Consider the following 19,674-nt stretch of genomic DNA (forward strand, 5'->3'; position numbering starts at 1 on the left):
AATAAATGATACGGGGGAGGTCTCGGCAGCAATGGTGTGGGAAGCTTTGAAGGCAGTGGTTAGGGGGGTGTTAATCTCGATACGGGCCCATAGAGAAAAGATGGAACGAGCAGAGATGGATAGGCTGGTTGGGGAGATACTCCAGGTGGATGATATTCGGAGGCCCCGGAGGCGGGGTTACTAAAGGAGCAGCGGAGGCTACAGGTGGAGTTTGAGCTGTTATCTACAGGGAAGGCGGGTGGAGCAATTGAGGAAGGCGAGGGGTGGCGGTATATGAGTGTGGGGAGAAGGCCAGTAGGATGCTTGCACATCAGCTGAGGAAAAGGGAGGGGGCCAGGGAGATAGGGAGAGTGAAGGACAGGGGGGAAGGGAGAGGGGGCGTGGGGGGGGAAATTGCGGTCCCGGACTTAGAGTTGGATGGGTCAATATCCAGGTCAGGGAGGAGGCCGGCTGTGGCAAAGGAATTGAAGGGCTTTATGGCACAGATGGGGGGGTATAGACCCATGGAGGTTTATACGGCTGAGGGCGAAGGAGTTTTCTTTTTTTTTTTCAGGTTTACTCTCGTATTGACTTTATTGTTCTGAGCAGGGCGCTAATACTCGAAGGTGGTGGGGACGGAATATTCGGCAATTGTAGTCTCGGATTATGCCCCGCATTGGGTGGATTTGCGGGTTGGCGAGTAGAGAGGGCAACGTCCATTATGGAGATTGGATCTGGGGATGAAGCAGTCTGCGGGCAGGTGAATAAGTCCATTCAGAACTATCTGGAAAAAAATGACACGGGAGAGGTTTCTGTGGCGACGGTGTGGGAAGCTATGAAGGCGGTTGTTAGAGGGGAGCTAATTTCGATTCGGTCCCACAGGGAAAAGTGGGAATGGACGGAGAGGGAGAGATTCGTGGAGGAGATACTCCGGGTGGACAGGAGATACGCGGAAGCCCCAGATGCGGGGCTCCGGAGGGAGCGGCGGAAGTTGCAGGCGGAGTTTGAGTTGTTGACCACAGGGAAAGCAGTGGAACAATTGAGGAAGGTAAAAGGGGCGGTTTAGGAGTACAGGGAAAAGGTGAGTAGGCTCAACAGCTGCGGAAGAAAGAGGCGGTCAGGGAGATTGGTCGAGTGAAGAATAGGGATGGGAACATGGTCTTGGACCCAAGGGGGGTGAAAAAAAGTGTTTAAAGAATCTTACAGTAAATTATATGAGTCGGAACCCCCGGCTAGTGTGGAGGGGATAAGGCAATTTTTGGATCAGTTGGAGTTCCCGAGGGTGGAGGAGGACCTGGTGGAGAGGGTGGGAGCCCCAATTGAGATGGAGGAAGTTATCAATGGGCTGGAGGGCATGCAGTCAACAAAGCTCCGGGGCCGGACCGCTACCTGCTGGAATTCTATAAGACGTTCTCAGAGGGGCCTCACGGTAGCATGGTGGTTAGCATCAATGCTTCACAGCTCCAGGGTCCCAGGTTCGATTCCCAGCTGGGTCACTGTCTGTGTGGAGTCTGCATGTCCTCCCCGTGTGTGCGTGGGTTTCCTCCGGGTGCTCCGGTTTCCTCCCACAGTCCAAAGATGTGCGGGTTAGGTGGATTGGCCATGCTAAATTGCCCGTAGTGTAAGGTTAATGGGGGGATTGTTGGGTTACGGGTATACGGGTTACGTGGGTTTAAGTAGGGTGATCATTGCTCGGCACAACATCGAGGGCCGAAGGGCCTGTTCTGTGCTGTACTATATTGCTGTACTATTATGTTCTATGTTCTATATTGAGCCCACTGCTGGTGAGGTCGTTTAAGGAGGCAAGAGAGAAGGGAATCCTCCCCCCGACAATGTCGCAGGCTTCAATTTCTCTTATTATTAAAAGGGAGAAGGACCCTGAGCAGTGTGGGTCATTTAGGTCGATCTCGCTTCTGAATTAGTTGTTGGCTAAGATATTGGCCACGAGGATAGAGGATTGTGTCCCGGGAGTGATAGGGGAATACCAGACGGGATTCGTTAAGGGCAGGCAGTTCAAGGCCAACGTGCGGAGGCTGCTAAATGTTATTATGATGCCCTCAGAGCGAGGAGAGGCGGGGGTGGTGGTTGCGATGGACGCAGAGAAGGCCTTTGATCGAGTGGAGTGGGAGTACTTGTGGGAGGCGCTGGGAAGATTTGGGTTTGGAGAGGGCTTTATTGGCTGGGTGCGGTTGCTCTACCAGGCGCCTGTAGCGAGCGTACGTACGAACCGGCTGGGGTCAGGGCATTTCAAATTACATCGAGGGACGAGGCAATGGTGGGCCCTCTCCCCGGTACTGTTTGGTCTAGATATAGAGCCACTGGCCATGGTGCTAAGAGCTTTGAGGAACTGGCAGGGGGTGGGTGGGGGGGTGGTGGTATGGAGCATCGGGTCTCGCTCTATGCGGACAATTTGCTTTTGTACATTTTGGACCCACTGGAGGGGATTGGGGAGGTCATGCGGATCTTGGGGGAATTTGGCAATTTTCCAGGGTATAAATTAAACATGGGGACGAGCGAAATGTTTGTGATTCAGGCCGGAGGGCAGAAGAGACAGGGAGAGCTGCCGCTTAGAATGGTAGGGAAGAGCTTTCGCTATCTGGGAATCCAGGTGGCTCGGAAATGGGAGGTACTGCATAAGCTTAATCTACCCCGGTTGGAAGAGGACTTTAAGAGATGGGACATGTGGTGATATGCATCACTGTAGATTCACAAGGGGTTTATGTAAGTACACGTAGACTAGCTAGACACTAGAGGGAGCACCAGAGACATGACACACAGACACTCAACTAGTGGGTCAGTAAGATAGGACATGACCAATGGGCATTGACGCTACACACAGAGGTGACACTACCACAGGGGGGCATTACACCAACCCATATAAAAGGACACAGCACACATGCTCTTCTTCTTTCCAGTGGAGACCCTCAGTGAGTACACAAGGTTGATTCAACATCACACCCACCATGTGGATTGTAGCAGACTGGTTCGTCAGTCTGAGTAACTATAGAAGGATTAAACGTCGTGGCGAATCCAAGTAGGAGAATTGTAAATAGTTTAATAAACGTGTTGAAGTTATCTCCATGTCTGAACCTTCCTTTGTCAGAGTGAACATCAAGGAAGCAGCTCATGCTACACCAAGAGCATAACAAGACAGGACGTACTCCCATTGTCACTGGCAGGGAGGGTTCAGAGCATGAAAATGACAGTCCTCCCAACTGATGGTCTTTCAGTGCCTCCCCATCTTCTTCCCAAAGGCCTTTTTCAAGCGGGTGAACAAGATCATCTTGGGCTTTGTACAGGCAAATAAAACCCCGTGGGTGAAGAGAATGTGGTTGGAGCGCAGTCGGGGGGAGGGTAGATTGGCGCTGCCGAACTTCTGCAACTACTATTGGGCGGCTAACATCGCCAATGATTCGGAAGTGGGTAATGGGGGAGGGGTCGGCATGGGAGCGGTTGGAGGCGGCGTCTTGTAAAGGCATCAGTCTGGGGGCATTGGTAACGGCACCTCTGCCGTTCTTACCGGCCCGGTACTCCACAAGTCCGGTGGTAGTGGTGGCTCTGAGGATCTGGGGGCAATGGAGGAGGCATAGGAATGTAGAAGGTGCGTCGGTCTGGACTCCGATTTGCAACAACTTTGGTAGTAGGGAAGATGCTGGAATCTATCATCAAGGAAGAAATAGCGAGGCATCTGGATAGAAATTGTCCCATTGGGCAGACGCAGCATGGGTTCATAAAGGGCAGGTCGTGCCTAACTAATTTAGTGGAATTTTTTGAGGACATTACCAGTGCAGTAGATAACGGGGAGCCGATGGATGTGGTATATCTGGATTTCCAGAAAGCCTTTGACAAGGTGCCACACAAAAGGTTGCTGCATAAGATAAAGATGCATGGCATTTAGGGTAAAGTCGTAGCATGGATAGAGGATTGGTTAATTAATAGAAAGCAAAGAGTGGGGATTAATGGGTGTTTCTCTGGTTGGCAATCAGTAGCTAGTGGTGTCCCTCAGGGATCCGTGTTGGGCCCACAATTGTTCACAATTTACATGGATGATTTGGAGTTGGGGATCAAGGGCAATGTGTCCAAGTTTGCAGATGACACTAAGGTGAGTGGTAAAGCGAAAAGTGCAGAGGATACTGGAAGTCTGCAGAGGGATTTGGATAGGTTAAGTGAATGGGAATGGGACGTTTCGGCGTGGCCCATTTGGCGTAGCCGATTCGACGGAGGAATTTTGCGGCGGAGGGACGTTTCGGCGTCAAATTAGTCGTTATAGTCGTTTTCTGCCAAATAGTCCAGTTCTAATTAGCTCTCTCTCTCGTTCAAATGAGCTATTCTAATTGCCAAATTGTCCAATTATAAGTTTCAGTGCAGCTTCCCTCAGTGATTTCCTTCAGTGCAGCTTCTCTCTCTCTCTCTCTCATTCAAATGAGCTATTCTAGTCGTAATAGTTCTAATTGCCAAATAGTACAATTAGCCAAGAATGGGGATAGTGGTGTCTGGGACGCTGTTTGTAAGTTACGATTCTGTGAGTATGACTCTCCCAATTTTGGCACAAGCCCCCAGATGTCAGTAAGGAGGCCTCCACAGGGTGGATGGGGCTCGGATTGCCGTCGTCATTTCCGGTGCCTGGGTGGATGCTGGTGATCTGTCCAGTTTCATTCCCTTTTTCATGTTTTTGTAACGATTGAATACAATTGAATGACTTGCTCGGCCATTTCAGAGGGCATTTCAGAGTCAACCGCATTGAGGGAGTGTTAGTTGTGGGCTCTGTTATGGGAGGGACTCTGGTGGTGGTGGGGGGGGGGTGTGCTCAGATATGAGGGAGTGTCTGGTGGGGGTCTCTATTATGAGGGGTCTCTAGTGGTGGTGGGGCTGAATGGCGCTGTGGTTTCACCAACACCTTTACTGCTGTGGTAAAATCTGCCTACTTTTATATTCTATTCCCTTTGTCATAAATGCTAACTTACTCTGGTGGACGAACTTCTATGGGTCTGCTTCTCTCCAAGAGCTGGAGATATTTGCAACATCTTGTAGTATATAAACGACTGCTGTGTAACATAGTTCACTGACGCTCTATACTCAAGGAAAAATAACTTAATTTTATTATTACTTGTCTGAGAGAAGCAGCCAAAGTCAGTAAATAGCTTCATGAAGATTGAAGGTTTCCTCATGGTGCTGGGTGCCACCATGTGTACATCACTTTCTGACCATCATACCAACACTGTCCTGACCAACAGGACACCCTGCACAAAGCACCCCACAAGTGTGTGTGCATGTTGCGGACACCTCTCTGGAGCACCAAGTGCACATGTATCGTTCACAAAACTGGTATAAACAATCAGATTTTGTCGACTTGATAAATGAAACGGGTCTTTTATTGCGTTAGTTGATCTTGGAAAGCTGTGCAATGATCCTTCGTCTAATCTTCACTCACTTTTGCTGGCGTTGATTCAACTGATGTTCCCTCGACATGCTTGAACTTCTTTTGTTTGTAGTAGTTTCGTTTGGGAAGCAGGTGAAGCATTACCAGGTCACACACAAGAGTTGCCTTTAAAGAAGAAGAGAGTTCATTGAAGAAGGATTCAACCACCGAGTGCTATAATACTGTACCAGGTTTCAGAAGATGGCATCCTTATCTGTATGGTTTGTTAACTCCATGCTTGTTTCCACACAGGTCTCTGTAGAGTTCACAATGGACCATAGTCTCAGGTCATGCGTCTCTTCACATCACCCTTTGGCCGCTTTCCCAATCTCACATTACTACGACATAGAAAGAGATTCATAGAATTTACAGTGCAGAAGGAGGCCATTTGGCCCATCGAGTCTGCACCGGCTCTTGGAAAGAGCACCCTTCCCAACCACACACCTCCACCCTATCCCCATAACCCAGTAACCCCATCTAACCTAAGGGCAATTTTGGACACTAAGGGCAATTTAGCATGGCCAATCACCTAACCTGCACATCTTTGGACTGTGGGAGGAAACCAGAGCACCAGGAGGAAACCCACACAGACATGGGGAGAACGTGCAGACTCCGCACAGACAGTGACCCAAGCCGGGAATCAAACCTGGGACCCTGGAGCTGTGAAGAAATTGTGCTAATCACTATGCTACCGTGCTGCCCAAATACCCTTTTACTGCACCACTCCCCCACCCTAAGTCTTTACCCTACATAATTACATTACAGTCATGATATCCCTCCCCCTCCTCCCAAAGTCTGTGACTTGATTAATTCACCTGGCCCAGACACGTGACAATTCCTCCAGATCTTTGCTGGTCACAATTGGAGGAGTGATAGCTTCTGTTGATTTGGGAAACGTTTGCTGTTTCAAAGTTTGAGTCTGTGTTTCTTGCACGTGGTTGTCTTCTATTATTAACAAGGCCTCATGTCACATCAGCTTCTTGAGTGAATTACTAGGGGCGAGTAAGGTGACTTTCTGTTGCCTTGCTTATTATATTTAACCTCAAAAGGACATTCCCCCAGCTAGGCTGCGTTCAAGGAAGATTTCCACTTACACATTGCAATATGGGGTGACACTCATTCCATTAGATGTCCTTGGATGCAATCGCGCGTCCAGAGCCACTTGTCAGGATTGAACCTTGGACACAACCTTGTGAAATGGAATTACCCTTGAACCAGTATACACTCTGTCTGGCTGAGCAGGAGTATTAACTCAGCATTTGGTGACCATAATCTAGCCGCCAATTGTTTGGACTGCTAGGCGTGAGGGTTCCAGCGTTTCAACTTCTGACTCAGGGGATTGGGTTGGGAATGTTACAGCTGAAGAAAAGGCTCACTCCCTTCATACACTGCATCTAAAACTCCTCAATATAATTGTTATTGTTGCCCATTTGATGGTTGGCCATCTAACAAACATATTCATTATTAATTAAACAAAGAACAGAGGCAATCCTGTGATTCCAAGTTTCCTCTTCCTGCTTCAGGAAAGACATATGGATCAATTGGACAGAAAGTACAAGAGCCATCTATTTGAAGGTTATTCATTTTACACTATGGCCTAAAGTTAACATTACGCTGAATCACAGTTGTCATATTGTTGTATTTTCAGTTGGTCTTACAGAGAGCTTTGTTCTGAATTGTATGCTTCAACGTTAAGGGTGGTATTTTCTGCTCCCATCGGCTCCTGGTCCCACGGTGAGTGGGACTGTAAGACTTAGGCCTAAGTGTTTAATGATAACAATAATATATAGGGTGTGGCCGAAGCTATGAGCTAACTCCATTCTTGCTTCCACGCAGGACTCTGTCAAGTCTATAACTGACCCTAGTCTCAGGTTATGTGCCTATTTACATCACACTTTGAGTGGTACTGTAATCATTAACCGTTGTAACACCAGATACCCTTATACCACAACAGTGTATTAATTAACTAAAAATCATCTCTTTTCAGATCTTTACAATTGAGCTCTTCCTCTTCCCCCCTGATCATAGGAACAGGACGAAGTCATTTAGCCCCTGGAGTCCCAGTTCAACATTCAATTGATCTGCACCTCAACCCCTTTTAACCACCTTTCCTCCTATGTAAGGTTTCAAAGTTGCAGGACTGTACCGGCAGGAAGGAAGGTGGTTTAAAGTGCGTCTACTTCAATGCCAGGAGCATCCGGAATAAGGTGGGTGAACTTGCGGCATGGGTTGGTACCTGGGACTTCAATGTTGTGGCCATTTCGGAGACATGGCTAGAGCAGGGAGTCGAATGGTTGTTGCAGGTGCCGGGGTTTAGATATTTCATTAAGCTCAGGGAAGGTGGTAAGAGAGGGGGAGGGGTGGCATTGTTAGTCAAGGACAGTATTACGGTGGCAGAAAGGACGTTTGATGAGGACTCGTCGACTGAGGTAGTATGGGCTGAGGTTAGAAACAGGAAAGGAGAGGTCACCCTGTTAGGGTTTTTTTATAGGCCTCCGAAAAGTTCCAGAGATGTAGAGGAAAGGATTGCAAAGATGATTCTGGATAGGAGCGAAAGTAACAGAGTCGTTGTTATGGGGGACTTTAACTTTCCAAATATTGACTGGAAACACTATAGTTCGAGTACTTTAGATGGATCCGTTTTTGTCCAATGTGTGCAGGTGGGTTTCCTGACACAGTATGTAGATAGGCCAACGAGAGGCGAGGCCGTATTGGATTTGGTACTGGGCAATGAACCAGGACAGGTGTTAGATTTGGAGGTAGGTGAGCACTTTGGTGATAGTGACCACAATTCGATTACGTTTACTTTAGTGATGGGAAGGGATAGGTATATACCGCAGGGCAAGAGTTATATCTGGGGGAAAGGCAATTATGATGCTATGAGGCAAGACTTAGGATGCATTGGATGGAGAAGGAAACTGCAGGGGATGGACACAATGGAAATGTAGAGCATGTTCAAGGAACAGCTACTACATGTCCTTGATAAGTATGTACCTGTCAAGCAGGTAGGATCAAGGATAACCCTAAAGCTTTCTATAGATATGTCAGGAATAAAAGAATGACTAGGGTAAGAGTAGGGCCAGTCAAGGACAGTAGTGGGAAGTTGTGCATGGAGTCTGAGGAGATAGGAGAGGTGCTAAATGAATATTTTTCGTCAGTATTCACACAGGAAAAAGACAATGTTGTCGAGGAGAATACTGAGATACAGGCTACTAGACTAGAAGGGCTTGCGGTTCATAAAGAGGTGTTAGCGATTCTGGAAAGTGTTAAAACAGATAAGTCCCCTGGGCCGGATGGGATTTATCCTAGGATTCTCTGGGAAGCTAGGTAGGAGATTGCTGAGCATTTGGCTTTGATCTTTAAGTCATCTTTGTCTACAGGAATAGTGCCAGAAGACTGGAGGATAGCAAATGTTGTCCCCTTGTTCAGGAAGGGGAGTAGAGACAACCCTGGTAACTATAGACCAGTGAGCCTTACTTCTGTTGTGGGCAAAGTATTGGAAAGGTTTATAAGAGAAAGGATGTATAATCATCTGGAAAGGAATAATTTAATTAGAGATAGTCAACATGGTTTTGTGAAAGGTAGGTCGTGCTTCACAAACCTTATTGAGTTCTTTGAGAAGGTGACCAAACAGGTGGATGAGGGTAAAGCAGTTGATGTGGTGTATATGGATTTCAGTAAAGCGTTTGATAAGGTTCCCCACGGTAGGCTATTGCAGAAAATACAGAGGCATGGGATTCAAGTTGATTTAGCAGTTTGGATCAGAAATTGACTAGCTGGAAGAAGACAAAGGGTGGTGGTTGATGGGAAATGTTCAGACTGGAGTCCAGTTACTAGTGGTGTACCATAAGGATCTGTTTTGGGGCCACTGCTGTTTGTCATTTTTATAAATGACCTGGAGGAGGGCGTAGAAGGATGGGTGAGTAAATTTGCAGATGACACTAAAATCGGTGGAGTTGTGGACAGTGCAGAAGGATGTTACAAGTCACAGAGGGACATAGATAAGCTGCAGAGCTGGGCAGAGAGGTGGCAAATTGAGTTTAATGCAGAAAAGTGTGAGGTGATTCATTTTGGAAGGAATAACAGGAAGACAGAGTACTGGGCTAATGGTAAGATTCTTGGTAGTGTGGATGAGCAGAGAGATCTCGGTGTCCATGTACATAGACCCCTGAAAGTTGCCACCTAGGTTGATAGGGTTGTTAAGAAGGTGTACGGTGTGTTAGCTTTTATTGGTAGAGGAATTGAGTTTCAGAGCCATGAGGTGTTGTTGCAGTTGTACAAAACTCTGGTGCGGCCGCATTTGGAGTATTGCATGCAGTTCTGGTCACCGCATTATAGGAAGGATGTGGAAGCATTGGAAAGGGTGCAGAGGAGATTTACCAGGATGTTGCCTGGTATGGAGGGAAGATCTTATGAGGAAAGGCTGAGGGACTTAAGGCTGTTTTCGTTAGAGAGAAGAAGGTTAAGAGGTGACTTAATTGAGGCATACAAGATGATCAGAGGATTAGATAGGGTGGACAGTGAGAGCCTTTTTCCTCGGATGGTGATGTCTAGCACGAGGGGACATAGCTTTAAATTGAGGGGAGATAGATATAGGACAAATGTCAGAGGTAGGTTCTTTACTCAGAGAGTAGTAAGGGCGTGGAATGCCCTGCCTGCAACAGTAGTGGACTCACCAACACTAAAAGCATTCAAATGGTCATTGGATAGACATATGGACGATAAGGGAATAGTGTAGATGGGCTTTGGAGGGGTTTCACATGTCGGCGCAACATCAAGGGCCGAAGGGCCTGTACTGTGCTGTAATGTTCTATATTCTATTGCTAACCATTACCAATATAAATCTACTGATCTCAGTTTTGACAGTTCCCCCAGCCTTTGAAGGAAGTGAGATTGAGATTGAGAATTCCACTGCCCTTGTGTGAAAAATTATTCCCCAATTTCCCTCCAAATTAGCCTGGCTTTAATTTTGAGACTAATGAGTATTTTTACTCACCACGCCAAACACACCAACTCCAGAACCAATTGTCATCATGGTTGGAATGATATTAAATTTACCTGCCTGGTAAAACAAAATAAAACAGTTAAACAAGGTGAGTTTGTAACTGCATGCTCTGGTATACATTATACTCGTGGTTGCTTGACCAAAGGAAATTTGAAGTTATTCAGAACAAATATAAAATACACCCAAGCATGTTGAAGCAAAATTAAGGGGGTGATTTTAAAACCCTACCTGACCAGCTAATGATCCTTCACTAAGGCAAGGGAAGATACGCACCATTGAAGAGTGCTTTTGTATGGATGGTTTGATTGGTTGCTTTATATATGGCTCAGGGCTGGTTTAATGGGTAATATAAAGCAGGTGTCATGGATCAATGAGGGTGGCATGGATCAATGAGTGTCAAACCATTCCATTCAAAGTAATTGATGTCCTTTGTTTGACAGCTAAGCCTGGGGTGAAGATATGGCTCTGATCTGAGAGAACAACATGACTAATGTTTTTCTGTCGCTCCTTTGAGTGAAAGCTCAGTTGTCACTTTGAAACCAGGAGAGATGGAGCTATAAGACTGATGCATCGGTAACACTTTTTTTCACATCAAAGCGATTAGTCCTGCTTCAAAAATCAATCTATATCGAGAGGTAAATGTGGGACAATTACCTTTGTGGATTTTATTGTAATGAGTTCTTTCAATGCCTCAATGATGAGCTCTTGAGACTTGTATGTTTAAATTTGCAGCATTTATTGTTAGTCTTTAACTATTTACAGATCCCAGGTTACTGTCAGAGATGGTGCTGCTTCTCCATGCAAGTAGAGTGTTCTAGAGTGTTCGCTCAGAGCCTGTTACCATGTGACTCTACACATCATACCACTGGCAGTGCTATTCTTCAGTCCCACATTAACCTTTGCTCTGCTGAGCACCTTTACATTACATTGCCATGCAAGCACATAATACAACAGATTTTGCATTATGGAAGAGTGTACAGTTTGTGAATTACGTTAAAGACCACGGGTGGAATTCTCCAACCCCCCGCAGGGTCGGAGAATCTCCCGGGGCCGGCGTAAATCCCGCCCCCGCTGTGGCCGGAATTCTCCGCCACCCGGGAATCGGCGGGGACGGGTATCACGGCGCGGGGGGGGCCGCCGACCGGCGCGGTGATTCTCTGGCCCGTGATGGGCCGAAGTCCTGCCGCTGTCAAGCCTCTCCCGCCGACGTGGTTTAATCCACCTCTGGTGCCGGCGGGAGCAGGCGGCACGAGCGGGCCCCGGGTGGCCTGGCCCGCGATCGGAGCCCACCGATCGGCGGACGGGCCTGTGCCGTGGGGGCACTCTTTCTTCCGCCGCCGCCACGGTCTCCACCATGGCGGAGGTGGAAGATACCCCCTCCACCGTGCATGCGCCGGGGTGACGTCAGCGGCCGCTGACGCTCTGGCGCATGCGCGGACTCACGCCGGCTGGCGAAGGCCTTTCGGCCAGCCGTGGCGCCAGTCGGCGGGGCGCCAATGGCCGTTCGCACCGGTCGGTGGAGCGGGAGCCACTCCGCCGTGAGCCTAGCCCCTAAAGGTGCGGAGAATTCCGCACCTTTGGGGAGGCCCGACGCCGGAGTAGTTCTCACCACTCCGGTACGCCGCGTTCCCCGCCCCGCCGGGTAGGGGAGAATCCCGGCCCACATTTGTCCTGAATACTATTCATTAATTTGTTGAATGTTAAATATATTTGTCTTATAGTCCGAGCATCAATTGGATGGAGTGTATATGTAACACCAGTGGAAGAGGGAGGGAACACATGATAGAATGTAGTGAGTTTAATAACAGGTTTTCTCTGTTTGATTCTAAATCTCGCTACATTCCCCGAAATATTAAGTAGAAAACAATTCCGGTGGCGGGGATGTGCAGAGCAGATTCAGGAAAGTTGGCTCTCCTCCAGGAACACATAGAATCGGTACTTTCCATGCAAATAGACCGCTAACCCTGTTGAAACCCCGCCCTCCCCTCCAAGACCACCGCAATTACCATAAAATGCCCGGCAATAACTCTAGGACCCGAAAAGCGGGTAGAATCAGCAAAAGCCTAGAGAGGAAGAACGGGATGCGGCGAGCGCGCAGAATGACTCGGAGCTGGTCATACCTGAGCAGGCTGGGTTTCTGGGGCTCACACCAGACTACCCACTGAAAAGCGAGTGGATCGACCTCCTGACTCATGAGCTACTAAAACTCAGGGACGCCATAAAGTTTGAAACCATGGCAACAGTGAAGGCGGCGGTAGTGGACACCCTTCAAGGTGGAGCTAGGAAAGGCAGAGCATGTTTCGGCTCCGTTGGAGAATATGGGAAGGATCATGGGCCTGTTGGGGAAGTTTGGAGGGTTCTCGGGATACAAGCTGAATGTAGGGAAAAGCGAGGTATTCCTGGTGAATGAGCTGGCACAGCGGGCTAATTTAGGGGGGATGCCATTTACGGTAGCGAGGGATAGGTTTAGGTACTTGGGGATTCAGGTAGCGAGGGAATGGACGGGGCTCCATAAGTGGAACTTAACGAAGCTGATGGAGGAGGCCAGGAAGGATCTTAAGAGGTGGGATACACTGCACTTAACGTTGGCGGGGAGGGTCCAAGTGGTGAAAATGAATATTCTGCCGAGGTTCTTCTTTATCTTTCAGGCTCTCCCAATCTTTATACCAAAGATCTTTTTTCGGAAAGTGGACACAATCATCTCTGACTTTGTATGGGCGGGGAAGGTACCGAAGGTGGGGAGGACCCTGCTACAGAGGCAGAAGCAGCATTGGGCGGCGAATGTGGACAAGGTGCGGCGATGGTGGGAAGGAGAAGGGGTAGAGTGGGTTAGGATGGAGGAGGAATATTGTCAGGGGTCTAGTTTGAGGGCTATGGTGATGGCAGCATTGCCAATGGCTCCGAGTAGGTATTCAGGGAGCCCAGTGGTGCAGTCCACGGTGAAGATATGGAATCAGCGGAGGAGGCATTTTAGGATGGAAGGGATGTCGGTGCTTACGGCGCTGTGCGAGAATCATGGGTTTGAGCCGGGGGGAATGGATAGTGTATACAGGAGGTGGAGGGAAGTGGTGCTGGTCAAGGTGAGGGATTTGTATTTGGAGGAAGGGTTCGCCAGTTTGGAGGAGCTAAGGGAGAGGGTAGAGCTGCCATGGGGTAGTGAGTTCAGGTATCTACAGGTTCGGGACTTTGCACGAAAGGTCTGGAAGGGGTTCCCTAGAGTGCCGGGATACACCCTGCTGGAGCGACTGCTGCTTCCAGATATGGAAGGGGAGGGAAGAATTGGGGATATATCTAAGTGGCTGGGGGAGCAGGGAGGCGGGCGGGTGATGAACATCAAGGAGAAATGGGAAGCGGAGTTGGGAATGGAGGTCAATTGGGGAGTATGGAGTGAGGCACTGCAAAGGGTAAAAAGGACCTCCTCTTGTGCAAGGGTGAGCCTGATACATAGAACATAGAACATAGAACAGTACAGCACAGAACAGGCCCTCCGACACTCGATGTAGTGCCGAGCTTTGTCCGAAACCAAGATCAAGCTATCGCACTCCCTGTCATTCTGGTGTGCTCCACGTGCCTATCCAATAACTGCTTGAAAGTTCCTAAAGTGTCCGACTCCACTATCACAACAGACAGTCCATTCCACACCCTAACCACTCACTGAGTAAAGAACCTACATTGGACATCCCTCCTATATCTCCCACCCTGAATCGTATAGTTATGCCCCCTTGTAACAGCTACATCTACCCGAGGAAATAGTCTCTGAACGTCCACTCTATCTATCCCCCTCATCATCTTATAAACCTCTATCCTCTCATCCTCCCCAGCTCCAAAATGAAAAGCCCTAGCTCCCTCAACCTTTCCTCATAAGACCTATCCTGCAAACCAGGCAGCATCCTGGTAAATCTCCTTTGCACCCTTTCCAATGCTTCCACATCCTTCCTATAATGAGGTGACCAGAACTGCACACAATACTCCAAATATGGTCTCACCAGGGTCATGTATAGTTGCAGCATAACCCACGGCTCTTAAACTCAAGCCCCCTGTTAATAAACGCTCACACACTATAAGCCTTCTTCACGGCTCTATCCACTTGAGTGGCAACCTTCAGAGATCTGTGGACATGAACCCCAAGATCTCTCTGTTCCTCCACATTCCTCAGAACCCTGCCATTGACCCTGTAATCTGCATTCAAATTTTTTCTACCAAAATGAATCACCTCGCACTTATCAGGGATAAACTCCATCTGCCATTTTTCAGCCCAGCTCTGCATCCTATCAATGTCTCTTTGCAACCTATAACAGCCCTCCACCTCATCCACTACTCCACCAATCATGGCATCATCAGCAAATTTACTGACCCACCCTTCAGCCCCCTCCTCCAAGTCATTGATAAAAATCACAAATAGCAGAGGACCCAGAACTGATCCCTGTGGTACACCGCTGGTAACTGGTCTCCAGTCTGAACATTTTCCATCCACCACCACCCTCAGTCTTCTATGTGAAAGCCAGTTACTTATCCAATTGGCCAAATTTCTGTCTATTCCATACCTCCTTACATTCTTCATGAGCCGACCATGGGAAACCTTATCAAACGCCTTACTGAAATCCATGTATACGACATGCACTGCTCTACCTTCATCTGCACACTTAGTTACCTCCTCAAAGAATTGAATCAAATTTGTGAGGCAAGACTTACCCTTCACGAATTCAGAATACAGTTTAAGGTGGTGCACAGGGTGAATATGACTCGGGCGAGAATGAATGGGTACAGGACCCACAAACAGATCCAGCTCCAAATCGGGGAAACTAACAAATCTGGCAAAGGAGCTGAGCACCTTCATGGAACAGCTGGGGGCTGCAGGCCCCTGGAGGTTCACACACTCAGGGGACAGCACGTTCTCCTTTTCCCAGGTCCACAGGGTCTACTCTGGGATTGACCTCTTTGCAATGGGAAAATTGGTGCTCCTGGGGATAGTAAGAACGGAATCTCTGACCACGCTCCACACCACATGGATGTAAGATTGGAAATGGGCCGGGCTCAACGCCCCACATGGAGGCTGTACATGCCCCTCTGGGCCGAGAAGGCACCATGCGATCAGATATCACAGGCCATAATGGGGTACATTACTAACAACCAGAACGGGGAGGTCTCACCCTCCACATTCTGGGAGGCACTGAAGCGGTGATCAGGGGGGTAACTATTGCATTCAAGGCATGCAGAGACTGAAGGGAAGGGGCAGCCAGGCAACAGCTAGTTGACTTCATACTGGGGGTGGATCAGTGGTACTCCATGGCTCCGACTGTAGAACTACTAGCGGAGAGGAAAAAATTACAAATGGACTTTGACCTGCTCTCGACCGGGAAAGCAATGCACCAACTCCACCAGACATAGAATCATAGAATCCCTACAGTGCAGAAGGAGGCCATTCGGCCCATCGAGTCTGTACCGACCCTTTGAACGACCACACTACCTAGGCCTAATTGCCCATCCTATTCCTGCAACCCCACCTTCAGGAGAAATTTATCATGGCCAATCCACCTAACCTTCACATCTTTGGTCTGTGGGAGGAAACTGGAGCACCCGGAGGAATCCCACGCAGACACGGGGAGAATGTGTAAACTCCACACAGTTACCGAGGTCGGTATTGAACCTGATTCCTGGCGTGGTTAGGCAGGAGAGCTAACCGCCGTGCTGTCATTCCGCCCCGGCATGGAGTGAAAGCCAGCTTTTATGAGCATGGAGTGAAAGCCAGCTGCTTGCTGGCTCACCAGCTGAAGAAGAGGCAGCCACAAAGGGAAATGGCTCAGGTCAAGGACAGATGCAGCAAGCTAGTCACAGCATTGGAACAGATCAATGAAGCCTTTGCAACCTTCTACTGAGGGCTGTCCACTTCTGAGCCCCTGGGAGGGTACTCTAAGACGAAGAAGTTCCTCGCCAGACTGGACATGCCGGTCGTGGGGGAAGATGGGAGATGGAGTCTGGAAGCACCAATAGAACTGAGGGAAGTCATGAAGAGTATCAACTCCATACAGGCAGGGAAGGCACGGGCCGGATGGATACCTAGCGGACTTCTCCAAAAGATTAGCGACAGCACTGGCCCCACCCCTGCGGGAGATGTTCACAGACTCTCTAATCAGGGGAACCCTGCCACCAATGCTGGCCCAAGCCTCAATATTTCTGACGGCCACCTACAGACCCATCTCCCTCTGAAATGTGGAGGCAAAGATCGGGGCGTAGGCCTCGGCGAGCTGGCTGGAGAGCTGTGTGCCAGAGGTAGTCGCGGAGGACCAGACGGGCTTCGTCAGGGGCAGGCAGCGAACATCAAGTCTCTGCTGAACATGATAATGACTCCCTCCGGGGAGAGAACGCCACCTCCCTTGATGCAGAAATGGCCTTTGACAGGGCCAAATGGAAGTACCTCCTTGAGGCATTGGAGCAATTTAGGTTTGGACCAGGGTTCACATCCTGGGTGAAACCATTGTACAGTGCTCCCATGGCGAGCGTATGGAGACACAGCATTTTTTTTATTTGTTCATGGGACGTGGGTGTCGCAAACTGTGCCAGCATTTATTGCCCAACCCTAATTGCCTTTGAGGGGGAAGTTAAGAGTCAACCACATTGCTGTGGATCTGGAGTCACATGTCGGCCAAATCTGGTAAGGACGGCAGATTTCCTTCACTAAAGGACATTAGTGAACCAGGTGGGTTTTTGAAACAATAGACAATGGTTTAATGGTCATCATTAGACTTCTAATTCCAGATTTTTATTGAATTCAGATTTCACCATCTGCAGTGATGGGATTTGATCCTGGGTCCCCAGAGCATTACTCTGGGTCTCTGGTTTACTAGTCCTGTGACAATACCACTATACTATCACCTCCCGGCTTTAGATACTTCTGGATGCACAGAGGCACGATGCAGGGATGTCCACCTTCAGGGGCTAGGCCGGTGTCGAAGTTTGCGCCTCGCATGCCGGCGTGGAAGGCCTTTGGCGTCCCGCCAGCCGGGAACGAAGGGACTCCGCCGGTTGGCGCGGGTCCGCGCATGTGCGGGAGCGTCAGTGACTGCTGACATCATCACCGCGCATGCGCAAGTGGGGGGTTCACCTATTCGTCGGCCATAGCGGAGGCTGACACGGCCGGCGCGTAGGAAAAGAGTGCCCCCACGGCACAGTCCCACTCGCGGATTGGTGGGCCCAGATCGCGGGCCACACCACCATGGGGGCACCCCCTGGGGCCAGATCGCCGTGGGGGCACCCCCCCGGGGCCAGATCGCCCCGCGTCCCCCCCCAAGACCCCGCCCGCACCGCCAGGTCCCGCTGGTAAGGGACCTAGTCTAATTTACGCCGGCGGGACTTCGGCCCATCGTGGGTCAGCGAATTGCTGGGGGGCCGCTGAGAGCGGCCGCCGACCGGCGCGATTCCCACTCCCGCCGAATCTCCGGTGCCGTAGAATTCGGCGGCCGGCGGGGCGGGATTCATGCTGCCCCCCGGCGATTCTCCGACCCGACGGGGGGGGTGGGAGAAGCCTGCCCAAGATGTTCCCTGTGAACCCAAAGGAGATGAAATGCGGGAGGCGTGGTCCTTCCAAACCTACAGTTCTACTACCCGGCTTCCGCCACAGAAAGTGTACGGGGATGGGTCAATTAACTGTGAGCAGAGTGGGTGAAGATGGAGGAGAGCTCCTGTGCAGAGACGTTCCTCCGAGAACTGGCCACCACATCATTCCTATCCTGCCCCGAGCCAGGTACTCAAATAGCCCAGTGGTAGTAGCCACACTCTAAACATAATAATAATAATAATCTTTATTAGCATCACAAGTAGGCTTACATTAACACTGCAGTGAATTTATTGTGAAATGGAACCAAATGAGGCAACACTTCAGTCTAACCAAAATGCCCACCTTGGCCCCCATCTGCATCATAGGTTCACTCTCTCAACAATGGACACCACCGTCAAAAGATGGAGACAGGAGACAGAGACTTTGACGGTTAGGAACATGAACACAGGTGGTAGAGTAGCGACCCTGGGGAACACCCAAAGAAGTTCCAACTCCCAAGAGGAAATGACCTGAGATATATTCAGGTCAAAAACCTCCACCACAAATAAACCCTCAGATACCAGGGCGCTCACTGGTAGAACGACTGCTGGATGTGGGTGACCTAACGTGGGGGGAACTGTGCGGACATGTACGAGCAGCTGTTGGAGGAGGTGCGTTTACTCCTGGACGAGACAAAGATAAATTAGGAAGGAGGAATTAGGCGTGGAGATAGGGGGAGGACTCTGAAGCACTGCACAGGACGAACATGCACAGGGCTGAGTGTAATGCAGCTAAGATGATGCACAGAGAGCACCTAACCAGGACCCGAATGAGCAGGTTCTTCCCGGAGGTGCAGGAAAAATGCGAACAATGCCAGGAAGGCCCAGCAACCACGCACACATGTTCTGGGCCTGCCCCAGACTTGTCGGGTACTGGATATCCTTCATTGAGGCCATGTCCAGGTGGACTGAGGGTGGAGCAGTACCAAAATGTGGCGGTCGTCGGGGGATCAGATCAGCCAGAGGTCTTCATGGGTAGGCTGACACCCGAGCCTGTGCCTCCCTTATCACCCACCAGAGAACCCTGCTCGGTTGGCGTTCGGCAGCACCACCTGAGACTGGCTGTCTGACCTGGTGGAATTTCTCAAGCTGGAGAAAATAAAATTTGCCATCCGAGGGTTGGAAGAAACCTTCCGCAGGACATGGAAGCCATTCACCAACTTGTTTCAAGACCTATTCCTAGCCATCGGCCAATAAAGTAGCAAAGGGGGGCGGGGCTGGAGGCACGGAACTAACCATGGAACAAGGTGGAGAAAGTAAAGGGGGAGGTTCCGTTTCCTGGGGGGGGGGGGGGGCGTTGGGGCGGGAGGAAAGGTTGGGGGGGGCCAACACAGACAAGTGGAATGCGAGGGACAAGCAGGAAGGATAAAAGCTAGAAGACTGTCTTGTAGACAAGCTAAGGCCCAAACCAAACTGTACATAAGTGTCTGTAAATATGTGTCTTGGCCGCATTGGAGACTGTCAAATATGCAAAAAAAAGTTTCATTTTTAATTTTTAGAAATTTAAAGTACCCAATTCTTTTTTCCAATTAAGGGGTAATTTAGAACATAGAACATAGAACAGTACAGCACAGAACAGGCCCTTCGGCCCTCGATGTTGTGCCGAACAATGATCACCCCACTTAAACCCACGTAACCCGTATACCCGTAACCCAACAATCCCCCCATTAACCTTACA

The 19,674-nt window shown here is 49.5% G+C and overlaps 1 protein-coding gene across 2 annotated transcripts in view; it reads right to left on the bottom strand.

Annotated features, from left to right (window-relative positions):
- Nucleotides 1-5,054: 5,054 nt before the first annotated feature.
- p2rx1 (purinergic receptor P2X, ligand-gated ion channel, 1) overlaps nucleotides 5,055-19,674 on the bottom strand; it is a 150,182-nt gene continuing 135,562 nt past the window's right edge. For both annotated transcript variants that reach the window (XM_038814250.1, XM_038814249.1), the window contains 2 exons: nucleotides 10,395-10,460; nucleotides 5,055-5,524 (listed from right to left, as the gene is read on the bottom strand). In XM_038814250.1, the coding sequence (XP_038670178.1) occupies nucleotides 5,396-5,524; nucleotides 10,395-10,460 (195 nt within the window). In that variant the 3' untranslated portion in view covers nucleotides 5,055-5,395. The remainder of the gene's footprint in view (nucleotides 5,525-10,394; nucleotides 10,461-19,674) is intronic.

Source organism: Scyliorhinus canicula, chromosome 12 (genome assembly GCF_902713615.1).
Source record: "Scyliorhinus canicula chromosome 12, sScyCan1.1, whole genome shotgun sequence".
Classification (NCBI taxonomy): Eukaryota; Metazoa; Chordata; class Chondrichthyes; order Carcharhiniformes; family Scyliorhinidae; genus Scyliorhinus; species Scyliorhinus canicula.